Here is a 17426-nt window from a genome sequence, read left to right as displayed (position 1 = left end):
TGGAAGAGCTCAAAAAGAATTTTGAGAAGTAAGTAAGAGAAGAGGGGAAAAACTGGGAAGAGAAATGAGAGTGATGCAAAACAATCATGAAAAACAAGTCAACAGCTTGCTAAAGGCGATCCAAAAAAATACTGAAGACAACACCTCAAAAAATAGCCTAAGCCAAATGGCAAAAGAGGTCCAAAAAGCCAATGAGGAGAAGAATGCCTTCAAAAGCAAAACTGGCCAAATGGAAAAGGAAGTCCAAAAGCCTACTGAAGAAAGTACTTCCTTAAAAATTAGAATGGAGCAATTGGAAGATAGTGACTTTATAAGAAATCAAGACACTGTAAAACAAATCCAAAAGAATGAAAAAATAGAAAACAATGTAAAATATCTCACTGGAAAAACAACTGACCTGGAAAATAAATCCAGGAGAGACAATTTAAAAATTATTGGACTATCTGAAAGCCATGATCAAAAAGAGAGCCTAGACATCATCTTTCAAGAAATTATTGGGGACTTCCGCTTCCAGGAGCCAAGATGATGGAGTAAAAAGGTAGTTGCTCTCACCCTCCCCTATCAACCTCTGAAAATCCAGAATATATCACCCCAGAAAAGCAAAAACAAAAACAAAAACAAACCCTGGCACAGCTGAACTTAGAAAAGACGGGGAACAGCAGTGCAACAGCCCAGCAAATGGATCTCCCAGTGCCTCAGCAAAAATAAAGGAAGCAGCAGTACAAAGGGCCCCAGGCAGATAAGCACCCTGCAGCATTCATCTGAAAGGACCTGAAGAAAGCAACCTAGAGTCTTCCTAAAGTCCCAGCCTTGCTGATTCCAACCCAACACCACGTAAGCTGTCAGAACCCTACAGCCTCCAAGTGTCAACCAGGAGGAGATCCTGAAGCCCAAGTGGTAGGGCAGGCAAACACCAACACCTGGACCTCCAAGGGCCTCAATGAGGGTGGGGGAACTGGTGGAAACCAGCTCAGAAATCCACCAGGTGCCTCAGCATTCTACTGCAAAGGAATCTCCCAGTGCATTAGCAAAAACAAGGGAAGCAGCATTGCAAGGGGCCCTAGGCAGATAAACACCTCTCAGCACCCATCTAAAAGAAGCTGAAGAAAGCTAAAGGAAAGGAAAAGTATGCAACCTAGAATTGCCTGAAAGTTACAGCCTTGCTGACTCCAGCCCAACATGAAGTAAGCTGCCAAAGCAGCCTCCAATTGCCAACATAAGAGGCCCCAGCACACAAAGCCAGTGACCAAGACCTAGGCTCCCAACACAAGAAGCTTGAGTTAGTGCCCTCTGTTCCCCAGCAGGAGAGCTCAATCTCTTTAAACGCCAGGGAATAAAGAAACCATGAGTAAAAAGAAATGTACCATAGATTCATATTATGAGAAGAGTGAAGATCAAGACAGAAATTCTGAAGAGGACAACATTGTCAACAAACCCACATCTGCAACATCAAAAGGGAATATGAACTGGTCTGAAGCCCAAAAAGCTTTCTTAGAAGAGCTCAAGAAGGATTTTATAAGTCTAATGAGAGAGGTAGAAGAGTCCTTAAAAAATACAATTGGCCAACTGGAAAAAAAATACACTGAAGAAAACAAATCCCTAAAAAACACAATTGGCATACTGGAAAAAAAGTACACTGAAGAAAACAAATCCCTTAAAAATACAATTGGCCAATTGAAGAAGGAAGTACAAAAACCAACAGAAGAAAACAATCTGTTAAAAACTAGAATTGGACAAATGGAAACTAATGACTCTATGAGAGAGCAAGAATCAGTCAAATAGAAACCAAAAAATGAAACAATAGATAAAAACATAAAATACCTCATTGGCAAAACAACCAACCTGGAAAATCAGACCAGGAGAGACAATTTAAAAATCATTGGACTATATGAAAATCATGATGAAAAAAAGAGCCTAGACAGTAAGTTTCAGGAAATCATAAAGAAAAACTGCCCAGAAGTCCTAGAACCAGAGGGTGAAGTAACCATAGATAGAATACATTACTCACCACCTGAAAGTGATCCCAAACTGACAACATCAAGGAATATAATAGCAAAATTCCAAAATTACCAGATGAAAGAGAAGGTGCTGCAGGGAGCCAGAAAGAAACAATTTAAATATCATGGAACCAGAGTCAGGATTACACAGGACCTTGCAGCTTCTACATTAAAAGACTGCAGGGAGTGGAACATGATATTCCTCAAGGCAAAGGAGCTTGGATTGCAGCCAAGGATCAACTACCCTGCAAAAATGAGCATGATTCTTCAAGGAAGGAGATGGATATTCAACAAAATAGGGGACTTCCAAACCTTCCTCATAAAAAGACCAGAGCTCAACAAAAAATTTGATCTTCAAGTACAAGATTTAAGAAAGACATAAAAAGGTAAATGGGACAGAAAGATACAAAATGTTGTTAATAAGGGTGGACTGTTTACATCCCTACAAGGGAAGAGGACACTTGCAACTCGAGAACTGTACTGTTATTACACCATGTTAAAGGAGTATACATAAAGAGGGTGGATATTAGTTGACTTTGATGATTAAAAAAAAATCTAATCAAGTGGTTAAATGGATCTAAGGAAGTGGATTAGTCTGATCTTACAAAATGTACTGAGAAAGGAGGAGGCAGACAAGGGTAAATTACATTACAGGAAAAGACAGAAAATCCTATTGCAGCAGAGGGAAAGAAAGGAGGGGGGTGAGTATTGATTGAACCTTACTCTCATCATATTTGGCTCAAAAAGGGAATAACATAATCACCTGGGTATAGAAATCTAATTTGCCCTATGGGCAGTGGAAGGGAAGTGGGGGGGAAGGAAAAGGGACAGGGGATAGAAGGGAGGGAAGAAGCAGTAAGGGCAAAGGGGAGGAAAAGGAAAAGGGATAATAGAAGGGAGAAGAGACTGAAGGAGGCAGTGGTCAAGAACAAAACACTAGTGAGGAGGGAAAAGGGGAAAGGAAAAAGAAAAGCATAAACAAGGGGGGGGGAAAGGATGGAGAAAAAGACACAGATAGTAATCATAACTGTGAAAGCTGAATTGCTATCTTTTTCCTTTTTTTTTCCCTCTTCTGTTGAGTTTTGTTTCCTCTTTCTGATGGCTCCTCCCATTGGTTTTAATTTTTACTTACAACTTCACTAATGTGAAAATAAGTTTAACAGGAATGTAAATGTATAGCCTATATCAGATTGTGCGCCATCTTGGGGAGGGTGGTGGGGAGGAAGGGGGAGAAAAATTTTAAACTCAAAAGCATATGGAAGTGATTGTTGATAAATCAAAATAAATTAATAAAAGAAAAAAAAAGAAATTATTGGGGCAGCTAGGTGGCACAGTGGATAGAGCACTGGCCATGGAGTTAGGAGGACCTGAGTTCAAATTCAGCCTCAGACAAAACACTTGACACTTACTAGCTGTGTGACCCTGGGCAAGTCACTTAACCCCAACTGCCTAAAAATAAATTAAAAAAAAATTATCAAGGAAAACTGCTCTGATATTTTCGAATGAGAGGGCAAAATAGAAATGGAAAGAATCCACCAATCACCTCCTGAAAGAGATCCCCAAAGGAAAACTCCTAAGAATACTGTAGCCAAATTCCAGAGTTCCCAGGTCAAGGGCAAAATAATGTAAGCAACCAGAAAGGAACAATTTAAGTATTGTGGAAACACATCAGGAAAACACAAGATTTAGCAGCTTCTACATTAAAGGACCAGAGGGTTTGGAATATAGTATTCTGGAGGGTAAAGGAGACAGGATTACAACCAAGAATCACCTAACCAGCAAAACTGAGTATAATCTTTTGGAGAAAAAATGGACATTCAGTGAAATAGAGACCTTTCAAGCATTCTTGATGAAAAGACCAGAGCTGAACATAAAATTTGACTTTCAAATACAAGACTCAAGTGAAATATAAAGAGGTAAACAAGAAAGAGAAATCATAAGAGACTTATTAAGGTTGAACTGTTTACATTCCTGCATGGAAAGATGATATTTGCAACTCATGAGACCTCTGTCAGTATTAGGGTAGTTGGAGGGAAAAAATTATATGTACGTATATAGATAGATAGATAAAGAGGGCACAGGATGAGTTGAAGATGAAGGGGGGGATAGCTGGAGAATAAAATTAAAGGGTGAGAGAGGATTATACTGGGAGAAGGAGAAAGGGAGAGGTAGAATGGGGTAAATTATCTCACATAAAATGGACAAGAAAAGGCTTTTACAGTGGAGGGGAAATGGGAAGGTGAGAGGGAATGAGTGAATCTTATTCTCATCGGATTGGGATTAAGGAGGGAATAACATACACACTCAAGTGGGGAATAAATGATGCCTGAGTGTTTGCTCTGAGGCACTGCAATTAAATTTATGCAAAAAGCTAGCAATGGGTACACAATGGAAACAGAAAGTGTACAGAGAAGATCCTCAGTTTTGTTAACTTGTGATAAACTAAAATTAACTAGAAATTTTACATAAACTCAAGAAAATTTTAAAAAATAAGTTTAAATTATGGTTATGACCTGGGAAAAAAAGTATACAGAAATATGAACTAAAAAGTAGGGGCAATTGGGCATCATCTGAAATGGGACAAAGGAGAGTTGAACACACTAAGAATTTGGTGTAGAAATGTGCCACATTCAACAAGAAACTAGAAAAGCAGAGTTAAAAAGGAAGATTAACACCAGGGAGAGCATAGTCAGTCATTAGTCAGTGAATAAGCATTTTCTGAAGCACCTTCTATGTGATAGGTATTGCACAGCAAGCAGAACAAACCTCCTGATCCTTACTGCCCCTTAGACAACTGGACAATGGCTAAACAAACTGTGGTATGTGGATGAAATGGATTATTATTGCATAACAAGAAGCAATGAAAAAGATTCTTTCAGAGAATCCTGGGTAGTATGGACTGATACAAAAGGAAGTGAGCAGAAGCACGAAAATAGTTTATATGAGGGCAGTACCATTGTCAAGAACAACTCTGACAAACTTAAGAACACCACTACTACTACCACTACTACTACTACTACTACTACTACTACTACTACTACTACTACTACTACTACTACCACCACCACTACCTAACATGTATATAGAACTTACTGTGCTAAGCACTTTATAATTATTAATTATAATCAATCATGTCTCCAGAGGACCTATCTATGCAGACATACATTTTATACATGGACAATGTACAGATTTATCATACTTGGCTATGCTTATGTTACAAAGATTTTCTTCCGTCTTTCTTTTTATCCATTTCTGCTGAGGGTAGAGGAAAGCAGATTAGAAATAGTAATGCCAAAATAAAAAGGTCACGTTAATATTTCTTAAAATGCACAGAAGAGAACATAAGGAAGGTCAGAAGGCAGCACGATCAGGACAATTTTGAAAATTAAAGGCAGAATTTATCATATACTTTAAAAAATCAGTCAGTATGAAATAGGGATTCACAGTTTCACATACGATACTCTTTCTGTGTTCTCTGTGCATGGAGATTCTCATTTTTATATGCTTAAAATCAGAATAAAAAATTATAAGTTTACTGGAGAGCAGTTTTAGCTGAGTTATGACATCAAAAGTCAACTGAATAGGGATGAAGACAGAATGGAGTGAATGTAGACAACTTTTTCAAGGAGTTTGGCTGAGAAAGGGAGATCAGACCTAGTACAATAACTTTAAATGAATAAGTGGATTATCTGGAACTCAAGGTAGTGAGTCTTCTACAATTACAGCTATGCAAAGATAAGAAATATAAGATGATACCGTGAGGAGACTGCAGTATTAAATGAGAGAATTTTATAGACAGGGAATTCCTAGCCATGAACCTAAAGCTGGAAAGAAGCCAATACATAGAAAGAGATTGAAGATACCAGTGAGCCAAACTACTGGAAGAGGGGAGGATGGGATGGAGGGCACAGAGTGACTTTGATAAGGAAAAGGACCAACTCTTCCTCACTTACTGGAATATAGACTGATTAATGGGCAAAGACAAAATATAAATTTAAATTGTGGAGTTACAGAGATTAATGAGCTCATCAGGACATCCTTGATCATGTCAGCCAAAGTAAGAATAAAGGTCATCTACTGATAGGGTCACGGAGATAGTGTGAGGGGTTCAAGTGGAGAAGTCTCTATTTTTACTGATCTCAAACCACCTAGTGCATGGCTAATTACAGGTATATGCCCCTGCTTTACCCTAAAAGGCCTACCAAAGGGGAGAGATTTGATATATCTTTGGTGTACTAAAGGAAGTTACAAATGTATTAAGTGGAAAGACAACTCTTTCGATATTTTTAAGTGGAGGGGATGTTTTAAGCCAGTCAGACAATAAACATTTACTGGGCTAATACTGTTTGAAAAACAAATTACTAGGAACAGATGGAAAGATACTAGAAAGAAATTCAAAAGAATTAGAAAACATGATCCCTGACCATAGGAAGTTTATAATTTAATAGTGGAGAATCAGTCCTGAATACCCTTAAAACTGTCTTCTACATCACAAACCTCCTTCGTATAGGCGACTTATTCCAGCTTTCCTTTCTATGTTTCCTTTAGGAACATTTCTATTTGCACATAGAACACACTGAAGGCTATACTGTTAAACTCTAAAAGTAGTGGCCAACTGTCAGTGATGGGAAAATTGTTTTAAAAATCTTAAGGGATCTTCACATTTTTTTTTTACCTATTTATTACCCTTGTATCTTCATCCTGAATGCTCTCTGGATGATATGGTTCAAATGCGTCTCTTGCCAAGCATTCTATAAAGCAGGGGTGTCAAACTTGCAGCCCACAAAAAAAAGATACAATATGAAATAGATGTTAATTTGTGGTTTTCTAAGTCAATATACAGCTCACAGGAATCCATTTCTATTTTAGTTTAAGACTACTACTGTAAACTATATTTGATTCCACTACTTTTTGTTGTTTTAAAAGGAAGTACTGCTTATAACATTTAGCCAACTTTATATAATAAAACTACAGACTAAATTTATATTAAAAACCAATGATAACATTGGCTGCTGTATCTCTCTACATGGCAAAATCCAGTGTTTTGCTGGCTAAGGAGTTTCTAGGTTCCTTTGGGCTCCTTGTGGTGATTGATTTATATTGTTTTAACCTTGCTTAAGAAACAGTGATAGTATGTGTAAAGTACTACTCTTTTATTTATTTCAAATTTTTCAGAACCCACAGCTTGTTTAAATAGGTCAGTTAAAGACTTTTAATTTCATACTATATTCACTCTTTTATTTTTCTAGTTCTGTATTGTTCAGAAAATGATATTTGGTATGGATGGATAGTCCGACAAGCTGTCCATACATCTCATACATACATGCAGGTACTTACATCTCAGAAAGAAACGGCAGAATAACAATTAACTGGGCCCAAAATTTAATAAGAGGAAAAGAGCAGAATGTACTAAATTTAAGTAGTGAGGGACTTTTAACGACCCTCAATCTTCACCTTGAAACAAAGGTTCACATTTTAACACCAATATTCTTTCCACAAAAGCCAGCAATGGATGGTCTATGTGCTCTACTGGTATCCTTACAAAATCAAGAGAAAGCAAGAAGGCCTCAGGCACATTAGATGGACCTCACTCTGTCCAAGCTATAAGAATACATGGACAAAAGTAGCAAGAGTACAGTTGTTTTTGGTTTTTTTGGGGGGGGGTGCAGAGGAATGCATAGGTATAAATGGACGGGCAGTGATCTGCATTACTGGGTGGAACATTCATATTTACTCATGCTATATTCATCTATTTGAGTACTCTTTTAGTGTTATGATATATAGATGAATCATGAAATACCACAATCTCTCAGTCTGGGTGTGGATCACCCAAAAGGCAAAGGAAGGCATATATGATAAGTGCAAATAAGTTGGAACATATTAGCAAAAAATTACTGTGCACAACATATGGCATAAAATGGCATCAAAGAGAAGCAGGACTAGAAAAGAAAGTTGGTTCTACAGCAAAAGCGAAAGATAAAAATATGGCTAGCTTGTGCACTCCTCTGGTATCTGTTATGTCAAGAGTTCCAGAGCTTCACCTCCAGCAGATTAATTGGACCCTCTATAGAGGAATTATGGGAGAATATGTACAAGAGTTACTTAAGACAAGAAGGTATCAATGGGTTTCTTTTTTTTTTTCTTTCTTCCCACAATTATTTAAAATTTCTTTTTAATATTTATTTTATTTTTAAAAATATCTTTTCAGGTCCATATTTTCCTCCTCTCACGTCCTCTTCCTCATTTCTTTTAAAAAATATTTTATTTGTCTTAATCAGCCAAGATTCAACTTTTCACCCTCCCACTTCAACCCCACCTTACCCCAAATGAGAAAGGAGGAAAAACAAACCCATTACAATCATGCATAGTCAAGCAAAACAAATTCCAACACTGGCCACGTCCAAGAAGGGGGAAAAAAGCCTCCATCTACACTCTGAGTCTCACACCTCTCTATCTGGATGTGGGTAGCATGCTTCATGCTTCATCATGAGTCTTTTGGAATTGTGGTGGGTCACTGGATTCATCAGAGTTCCTAAGTCTTTTACAGTTGTTTGTCTTTACAATATTGTTGTTATTGTATACATTGCTCTCCTAGTTCTGCTCACTTCACTTTTCCTTAGTTCATACCAGTCTTCACTGGTTTCTGTTAAACCATCATCATCATCATTTCTTACAGCACAATGAGATTCCATCATATTCATATGTGACAATCTGTTCAGCTATTTCCCAACTGATGGGCACTCCTCAGTTTCCAATTCTTTGTCACCACAAAAAAGAGCTACTATAAATATTTTTTACATATGGGTCCTCTTTCCTTGATCTCTTTGGGCTAGATCTGAGTTCTAAACCTGTCTCAGATATTTTCTAGCTGTATGACCCTGTCTGAGTCAGTTTCCTTATGTGTAAAGTGAAGAAAAAAATAGCACTTGCCTCACAAGGTTGTCAAAGAGATCACATGAGGTAAGATGTAAAGCACTTTGGAAACCTTAAAATGCTATATAAATGATAGCTATTTTGAAGGCAGACAGGTAGGCACAGTGGATAGTGTAGAACTTTGTGTCAGGAAGACTAGAGTTCAAATCCAACCTCAGACACTTAATAACTGGGTGCCCTTGGGCAAGTTACTAAACTTCTCTCTGACTCAGTTTCCTCATCTTCCAAATGTGGATACTACCTCACAGGGTTGTAGTGAGGATCAAATGAGAAAACATGTAAAGCACTCTGCAAATCTTAAATTGCTATATAAACACTACCTGTTATTATGTAAACATTAGAGGCGATATTTGAAGCCAGGTCTTTCTGACTCCAAGTTCACTACTCCATTATACTATAATGCCCAACAAAGCAATATAAAAGGAGTCAATTTAATACAGAAATTGAGAAAATGGGTAAATAGTATCCTAGAAGGTATGTCTCTACTCATCAACATGTGACTTTAAGGATAAAAGACAGAAGGCTGAGTGTATGAGCTATGGAGCAACAAAATAAGCAAGAAATTATCTTTGTAACTTCACTGACTTTAAAGAGTACATTCTGAAATTATATGTTTATGCAAATCACAGCTATAAAACAAATAAAGCCAAAATGAAGATATGTCAATTTATATCAATATCCAATCAATTTATATCATATTCTTTCTTGGAAAAATCTGAAAACCCTCAGACCAATTCTTCAGTCTCACACGACTTTTGAAAAACCATCATAAGTGCTAACAAATTCAGGCCTCACAAAATGAAAAAAAAAGTGACTATAAATATCTTTATATATTAGATAGTTTCACTACAGTTCTACTTCAAATCCTTATTTTATTTTGTAAGGGCCTCTCTATATAAGAACTCACTTAAGTGATAGCAATGGAATACAAGCTCTGAAAGGTCCTACTAGGCTAAAAAGTGTATGTCTTGACCTATGTTTTGAGGACCTGTCTAGCTAACTGCTACAGATAGTTAGATGGCTCAGTGGATAGTCAGGAAGAACTGATTTCAAATGTGGCCTTGGATGCTTAACAGTTATGGGACCCTGGGCAAGTCACTTAACCTCTTTTTGCCTTAATTCACTGCAGAAGGAAATGGCAGAACACCCCATGGATAGTAGTGCCATGCTATGGTCCACAGAGTCACGAAGAGTCCAACACCACTGACTGACTGAACAACAACTAGCTAATTGCACAAAGGCTCTTCACCAGGAATTTGGTTAAGAAGTGTTAATTTTTTTTTTTGGTCACAGCAAATCATTAACATACGGAAGGATTATAATCTGGATTGATGAAGCAAGTATGCAAAGCAATTAAGTTGCAAATCCTTGGAAACAGTAAAGTAAAAATTAGATGTTTATGCGCTATGTCTTAGGAATCAAAGTAGTTTTCTACTCTTGTATGGTGGTAATACTTATTTCAAGTAAATTACTGCTTCACTGAAAATATTAAATAAGTCAATAAAGCAAAGGAAAAGCAGATAATGCCAAACTCCTCCTAGGAAAGAGCTTATACACTAGAAAAATATGACTTATTTTTCAATCTGTACATTAGAGAATAGGATCCTCCTTTTATATATATATTTTTTCTTTCACTAAGAAAGGACCAGAGACTAATGTAAAGACATCAGAAATTCTGTGAAGAGAAGTGTGGATGATATTATAGCAACATTAAGAGAAAAAAATACTTTTAAATTTTCTTTACATATTTCAATCTTCCTCCCATATGGTAAAGTGTGAGTACCTCCTGTCCTCTTCTCTCATTCTGATCCACAACTATGCTTTCAATTGTGGGCTTTATGTTAATAATTCCCAAATCCATATCTCTCAAGCTACTGACTAGCATTTCTAATTACTTAGATTTCTTCTAGCACCTCAAATTTAAAATATCCAAAACCAAACTCATCTTCTCTCAAACTCTGATCTCCTGATTTTTATTAATAACAACATTGTTCTCTCACTCAGATAAGTCTGAAACCTCAGACTACATTTTTTTTAACTTTACCCCACATTCAATTAGGTGCCAAGTCCTTTGGATTCTACTTCATAAGTATTTTTTGTATCTAAGTTTTACTTCCAGACTCATTCAGGCTCTTACTCACTACCATTCACTATGGACTATTACAATGGTCTTGAAACTTGTTTCCCTTCAGTTTCCAAACCATTTTAGCTACCATTCCCAGAATAATATTCCTAATTTACAGTTCTGATCACCTAACTTTCCCACCTAAAAAAAAATGTCAATAGTAATTTACTGCCTATTAAATAAAGTTAAAACCTCTTGGTCTAACTGTGAGTGATTAATATGGTAGACCAGGAAGGCCACATACTGCCTTCTAGGTCCTTGGATATGGCCTTTTGACTGAGTCCAAGTTTTACAGAACAAATCCTTTTATTAAAGGGATTTGTTCTGTGAAGTTTGAATTCAGTCAAAAGGCCACACTTGAAAACCTAGAAGCCACTTGTGGCCTCAAGGCCACAGGCTCTCCACCTCTGTGCTAGACTCTTGAATCATTCACAGTTGGATCCACTCTATTTTTCTATCCACATTCTATTCTCCTTGAAGCACCTGATGTATCGACCAAAATGAACTATTAATCATTCCTAAAATCAAACTCCTTTGCCTCCCCCTGTGTTCTTACTCATACCAGCCTTCATATCTGAAATTCACATTTCCTCCATTCCCCATTCATGTCTGCCTGCTGAAATCTCCATGCTCTTCAAGTTAAGCTCAGTCAACAATATTTATCAAGCATTTACCATATCAGTACTACTACTATATTACTCCATGAATCCATTAAATAATCATAAAAACATAAAACAATGTCATCTTCCTTGGATGTCTCATAGCATTCAGTGCTTCTCTGATGCACTATTTCCATTCTCTTATCTATTAAATTACTTGGATCCCTTCCTTATCAGCTTTATTTGACTGGCTTTTCCCTTGAGAGAATAGACTATATCTTTTCATCTTGAAATCTCAGTATCTGGCACAGGTGTCTCATAAAGAGTAGGTGCTTTGTAAATGTTTGCTGAAATTTCTGGATTATTAGGAACTCCATGTGTTAATAGCATTTTTAAATTATTATTTATTTTGAAATTTTAATATTTTTTTGAAACCCTATGTTTTCATCTCAAGATCACTTATACATTTATCATTTGGGGGGTCATTGTCACTTCTCAGGTGACTAATAGAAGAATAAAATGTCAATGGACCAGAATTGTCTCAAGTTTAGTAATTAATTATAAAGATTCTTAGTGATAACCACAGACTACAATTTTAACACTTCACAGAGTATTTATAAAAAGCAACGTATCTTAATATCTTCCATATTTATTAGTATCTTGTTAAAGAACTTAGAATTTTCATTTATAGTTCTTTTAAAATGTACACAGTAAATTTTTTTTAAAGTGTCATCCTTTGCCACTCAACAGAAGATGGTGTCCCAGAATTGTTCACAAGTCTTTAGTATAATTTCCTACATATAAGCAGGTCAATAATATCAGTACTGATTTCCCTTCTTCTTTGTCACCATCAGTCTCTCTTAGAGACACCCTGCCCTCAGTAACAAACTAAACAAATATAAGCAATTACTATGAACAAAACACTGGGGGATATTAAAAAATAAATGAAACAATCCTTATCCTCAAAGAAATTACAATCTGCTAAGGGAAATAAGACATGTGCCCAAATCACTGTAACAACAAAACAATATTGTGAGTGCAAAAGACAGAGGGCTATAAGGGTCCTTAGAAAGAAGAGATCACTTCTGAGATACTGAGAGATTAGGAAGTCTTCCTAGAGCATCTGAGCAGGCCTCAAAGCACATTGAGGATTCCAGAAAACATTAATTACCATTCTCATTTTGTTTCCAAATGGTCTTTAGTACTTTGTTCTTGACCAGTCTTTATCATTTTCTTCCCCTTTAAGGCACTATCATTTAAGTAAGCATTTTTCCAAACTAATTTGGCTTCAGAATGCTTTTGGGCTCAAAATATATTGACAAAAACAATTAAAAGGTATTGTAGGCTATCTAGTGAGAATGTCCCTAGATAAAGAGCCATGGAAATTTTGAAGGAAAACAGAAAAACATTAAGCCTATGTTCACAATGAGAAAACTGATGTGTAATACAGTACCTACATTATGTCATATTTAATATTTAAAAAAGGAAAATATCATTAGCAATGAAAGCTTCTCATGGAAACACTACTCACACATACATCTCATCAGGCTTCCACAGGATGCATATTTTAAAATGCTAGCAGATACTTCACATTTTCATGGGAATACTAGAAAATAACTCAAATGACAACTTCCTGCCCGAGTACGTCCAAATGGATTTCCTTCCGCTGATGGTCCCATAACCTCAGATCAATTTAAAAGTAACTACAACACGGATACTGAGACCCTAGCACTTAAGTCCCAACAGCATTTTGCTTATGCCACTTGAACAACCTGAAGAACTTCAAAAATCTCTCATTTCTGTATTACACTACTATCATGTAGTCTAAAAAGTGTAAGGTAGTCATGGGACTTTTGATTACTAATGATTCTAAAAATGTCTCCACTGTGCTACTGATCTAGAGCTTCCAGAAGTTAACGAAAGGGTTGGAGAAAAGGAGCGACACAGAAAGAATGCAGCCACCTCAGGGGGCTCCTCTTCAGGTCAGTCTCATTCAAGGAAATCTCTGGATGTTTGGGAATCCTCTGAGAGACCAAGGACCCAACAAGAATTTACAAATGACATTAGCAAGGCTGTAGGTGAGATGACCGATTTTTAAATGAGTTAAATAAATGAAAATACATTCATCACATCTTTGCCTTTTCAACAACATGGAAATTCTAAAATGTGAACCATGAGGAAATAACTAGATTTTTTAAAATGCCTATTTTATATAACTTACCATGCTGTTTTGATTTCTTTTTCTTCTTCTTTTTCTTCTTTTGTTTTGGCCTGAAATGATCTTTATCTCTTTTCTCCTTTTTCTCTTTATCCCTTTCTTTCTTCTTACCTGAATGACACAACAGAACATTTTAATAGTCATTATCAGTCCTAGAATTTTTCCTTTATGATTAACCTAAATGTGGCATTTAAGTTTTAAATCAGCTATTCCAGTCACTTGCCCAGAGAAGAATTAAATTAATCCATTGGTGCCATAAGTCTAGACCTCCTAATTAACTTATTGAAATATATAAGGGAACTTCATTAGCGTTACCAAGAATTACCAAGTCCTGAAACCTTGAAGTTAACATAGACATTAATGTAAATCTTTTTAAAGAGTATAATAATTAGTTGGTGTCTCAAATTAAGTCTCACAATTCGAGAGAACATATTGAGTATGCTCAATATTTCTAAATGTAATTTTAATAAGAAAAAACATAAAGAGATATTCTTTAAAAACCCAATATAATGTTAATACAAAAAGTTAGCATTTCTCTTTTTAAGAAACAGAAAAACAGGGGACAGTTGGTGGCACAGTGGATAGAGCACCGGTCCTGGATTCAGGAGGACCTGAGTTCAAGTCCGGCCTCAGACACATAACACTTGTTAGCTGTGTGACCCTGGGCAAGTCATTTAACCCCACTGCCTAGCCCTCCTCCCCCCCAAAAAAAAATGAAAGAAAGAAATAGAAAAACTAAGCTAGGTCACTTTCTAGATAACCTTCGAATACTTATATGTGCATAAACAGAACCAGGGAAAAAATTACATCCCCGGAGAAGGGTTTTCTTGGAAAATTAACAGGAGTCTTCTAATGCAACATACTAATATGTAATTTCATGAGAATGCTGAAAGAGAAAGACAATGTTCTAATAATAAGATTTTGTTCGGTTTTTCTAAATGAGTTTCTTTTTTTAATTGCAACTGAGTATTCGTTGGTGTTTACTTTTTTTTACTTTAGCTTTTACTTAAGTTCATATAGCTACCAACTTTCAGTTATTCAGAGGTTACCTAATTAGCATTTTATCCAGGTCCCGTTTCATTTTATGTTTGATTCCCTGCTTTTGATTTATTGTAGTATTTCAATTACAGGGCAAAAAACAAAAAGGTAGAAAAAGCTGGTAGATTTCAAAGCAGCCAACTCTTGTCTGAAAAGTTTAATGTAAAAGAAGGCTGGGGAAAATGGTTAAATGAGGTTTTGGAAATATCTGTGGATTTCATTATCTATATTCTTCCCGGGCCCCTGAAATCCCAATACTATGAAGAGCCAGTATCTTTCATAATTGACAGTCATATTTAAATTTCACATGTTCATGTGTGTCACTGTCTGTGGGAAAAAAAGCTTTAGATTTGTTATAATAAGTATGTGTATAATATTTAAAAATCAACATTATATTTGATGTATGTTATCCTTTTCCTCTAATTTTTCTCTCTAATCTCAATATTTTTCATCTCTATGCACATCATTAGAAATAAAACCTAAAGTGCATCTTATATTTCTCTTAGCTCCCAACCCAATCATTTTCACTATCTCTGATTAATCTTCAAAATGGCACTTTATAACCCCAAGTGTCCTTGATTTAATTTTCTATGTCCTTGTTAAGGAGTAGTGCATAGGTCAGTTAAGTGTAGAAAGTAGGACACTGAACTGATTCATACTGGCATACTGTATGATTAGTTGAGGTGCCACCTTTTCTAAATTGTTCTAGAATCTTCATTCCTTTTCAGTGACAGAGGTCCATATCTAGATGGATAAAATTCCCCATCCCCATTGTTTAAACTTTCTTTTTCTCTTTAAAAAACACTAAAACAGATGAGAACTTACACCTAAAAGAGCATAACAGGTAATAAGTAAGGGGCAGGCTATGCTCTCCCTTTCTCTCAAGCTTTAGCCTTTTGCTTAAATATTATTTTCTGTTCATACCAAATGTCGTTGAACTTTTCTCTTCCAATTTCACTTTTTTTTCTGTTTTCAATACTCCTGTGGGTTTGGGGTGGGGGGAAAAACAATATATAAGTTTAGCGGGACAGAATGATGTAGAGTTCTTTCTTTGCAATATTTCATAATACTATCAACAAACAACTTTTTTTAAAAAGTGCTACCTTATCTTACGGGCACAAGACTAACAACAAATATCTTTTTAATTTACTCAAAAATAAATATGGGTGTGCTTTAGAAAAAAATTATATAATTATTAAGCTTTACCAAAAGGATTTATCACAGAATTCCTTTAAATAGAAAATTCCCCTACTGAATTTAAAATTATTCCTTTTACTGGCATTGCATACAGAGATGCTTTATGTTTTTTCCAAAACCTTCTGGACGTCAGTATGAAAACCTGAGTGTTTAAGGAGGAAGGAGAAAAAGGTAGAACAAAAAAGAGGGAGAAAGGGAAGGATGGAGAGAGGAAGAGGAGGAAGAGGAAGGAGAAGAGGAGGAGAGAAGGGTAAGGACACAGGGGAGAGAAAGGAGAGAGAGGAAAAGGAAAAAAAGGAAGGAGGGGAGAGAGAGAAGAAGAGGGGAGAGATAAAGAATGAGAGACAGGAAGGCAGGGAGAAAGAGAGAGATGGGATGGGAAAAAAGAGACAGATGGACTTGTATTGTCCATCAGAATTTGGTTAGGAAAATGTAAGATACTTAATTTATTTTTATTTATTTTTCCTCCAGATAGCTGCACAAGACTGCTTAAATGCATATTGCCTTTTCATAATGAAAATTAAGTCAGTATGGATGCTCAGACCATCCAAACTAAGTGTTAAATTTAATATATTAATGAATAAATGTACATATTTTTAAAAATCCATTTCAAAACTAAATTAAAATTTAGCTTACAAATGCCCAAATAAAATCTGAACTTTCAACTCCCATTACAAATATATCACTATGTGTTAACTTTTCTTAAGTCATGATGGAATTATTTCACAAATAAACTTTCTTCATTCCTTCTCAGACGTAAAAACTATTAAAACTGTAACTAAGGCCAGGAAAGGTGAAGTGATTTACCCAATGTTACACAGCAAGGCAGTAGCAGAGGGAAGAGGTCTTTTAAGCTCCAGCTCAATGACTTTACCGTGACACTTATTTATACTGTCTCATTTTAAAAAACATCTATTCACTACCAGGTATTAAAAGTTACTATTATTCCTGAATACTGAGGCTTTTATTAATTTCAAATATATTTTGGTCACATTTAAGGGTAAATACTGAATCTCAAAAACTAGAGTAAGCTGTGGCATAGTGGATAAAGAATACACCTTGGAACCACGAAGACCTGGGTTTAAATCCAAGTCATCATGTAACTCCTTAGTGCCCCCCACCAGTAATTCTTTTATAATGTGAGTGTGAGCATTATTGCATTAGTAGAGGGAGTTTCTTCACTAGCCATTCCCTTTACCATTGAAATCCAAAGACTGATGCTCACATCCCCAGTAGCCACTCCAAAGAAAATGAACTTCAATAACCTGAAACACACATTTATCTAAATGTCCTTATACTAAATGATTTTTTTTGGTAGT

General features: G+C 36.0%; 1 protein-coding gene across 18 annotated transcripts in view; it reads right to left on the bottom strand.

Annotated features, from left to right (window-relative positions):
• PHF20L1 (PHD finger protein 20 like 1) overlaps positions 1-17426 on the bottom strand; it is a 132008-nt gene that overhangs the window by 45651 nt on the left and 68931 nt on the right. For 16 of the 18 annotated variants that reach the window (XR_013486340.1, XM_078153742.1, XM_078153754.1 and 13 more), the window contains 2 exons: positions 15835-15891; positions 13876-13983 (listed from right to left, as the gene is read on the bottom strand). Coding sequence is in view for 17 of the 18 variants with exons in the window: in XM_078153742.1 (XP_078009868.1) it covers positions 13876-13983; positions 15835-15891 (165 nt within the window). In the remaining variant the exon portion in view is untranslated. The remainder of the gene's footprint in view (positions 1-13875; positions 13984-15834; positions 15892-17426) is intronic. The other 2 variants (XM_078153749.1, XM_078153756.1) reach the window with 1 other exon arrangement.

The sequence above is a fragment of the Phascolarctos cinereus genome, unplaced genomic scaffold (genome assembly GCF_003287225.1).
Source record: "Phascolarctos cinereus isolate Bilbo 61053 unplaced genomic scaffold, phaCin_HiC Scaffold_4;HRSCAF=312, whole genome shotgun sequence".
NCBI lineage: Eukaryota > Metazoa > Chordata > Mammalia > Diprotodontia > Phascolarctidae > Phascolarctos > Phascolarctos cinereus.
The sequence above is the reverse complement of the archived record's forward strand: the minus strand, read 5'-3'. Positions and strand labels throughout refer to the sequence as shown.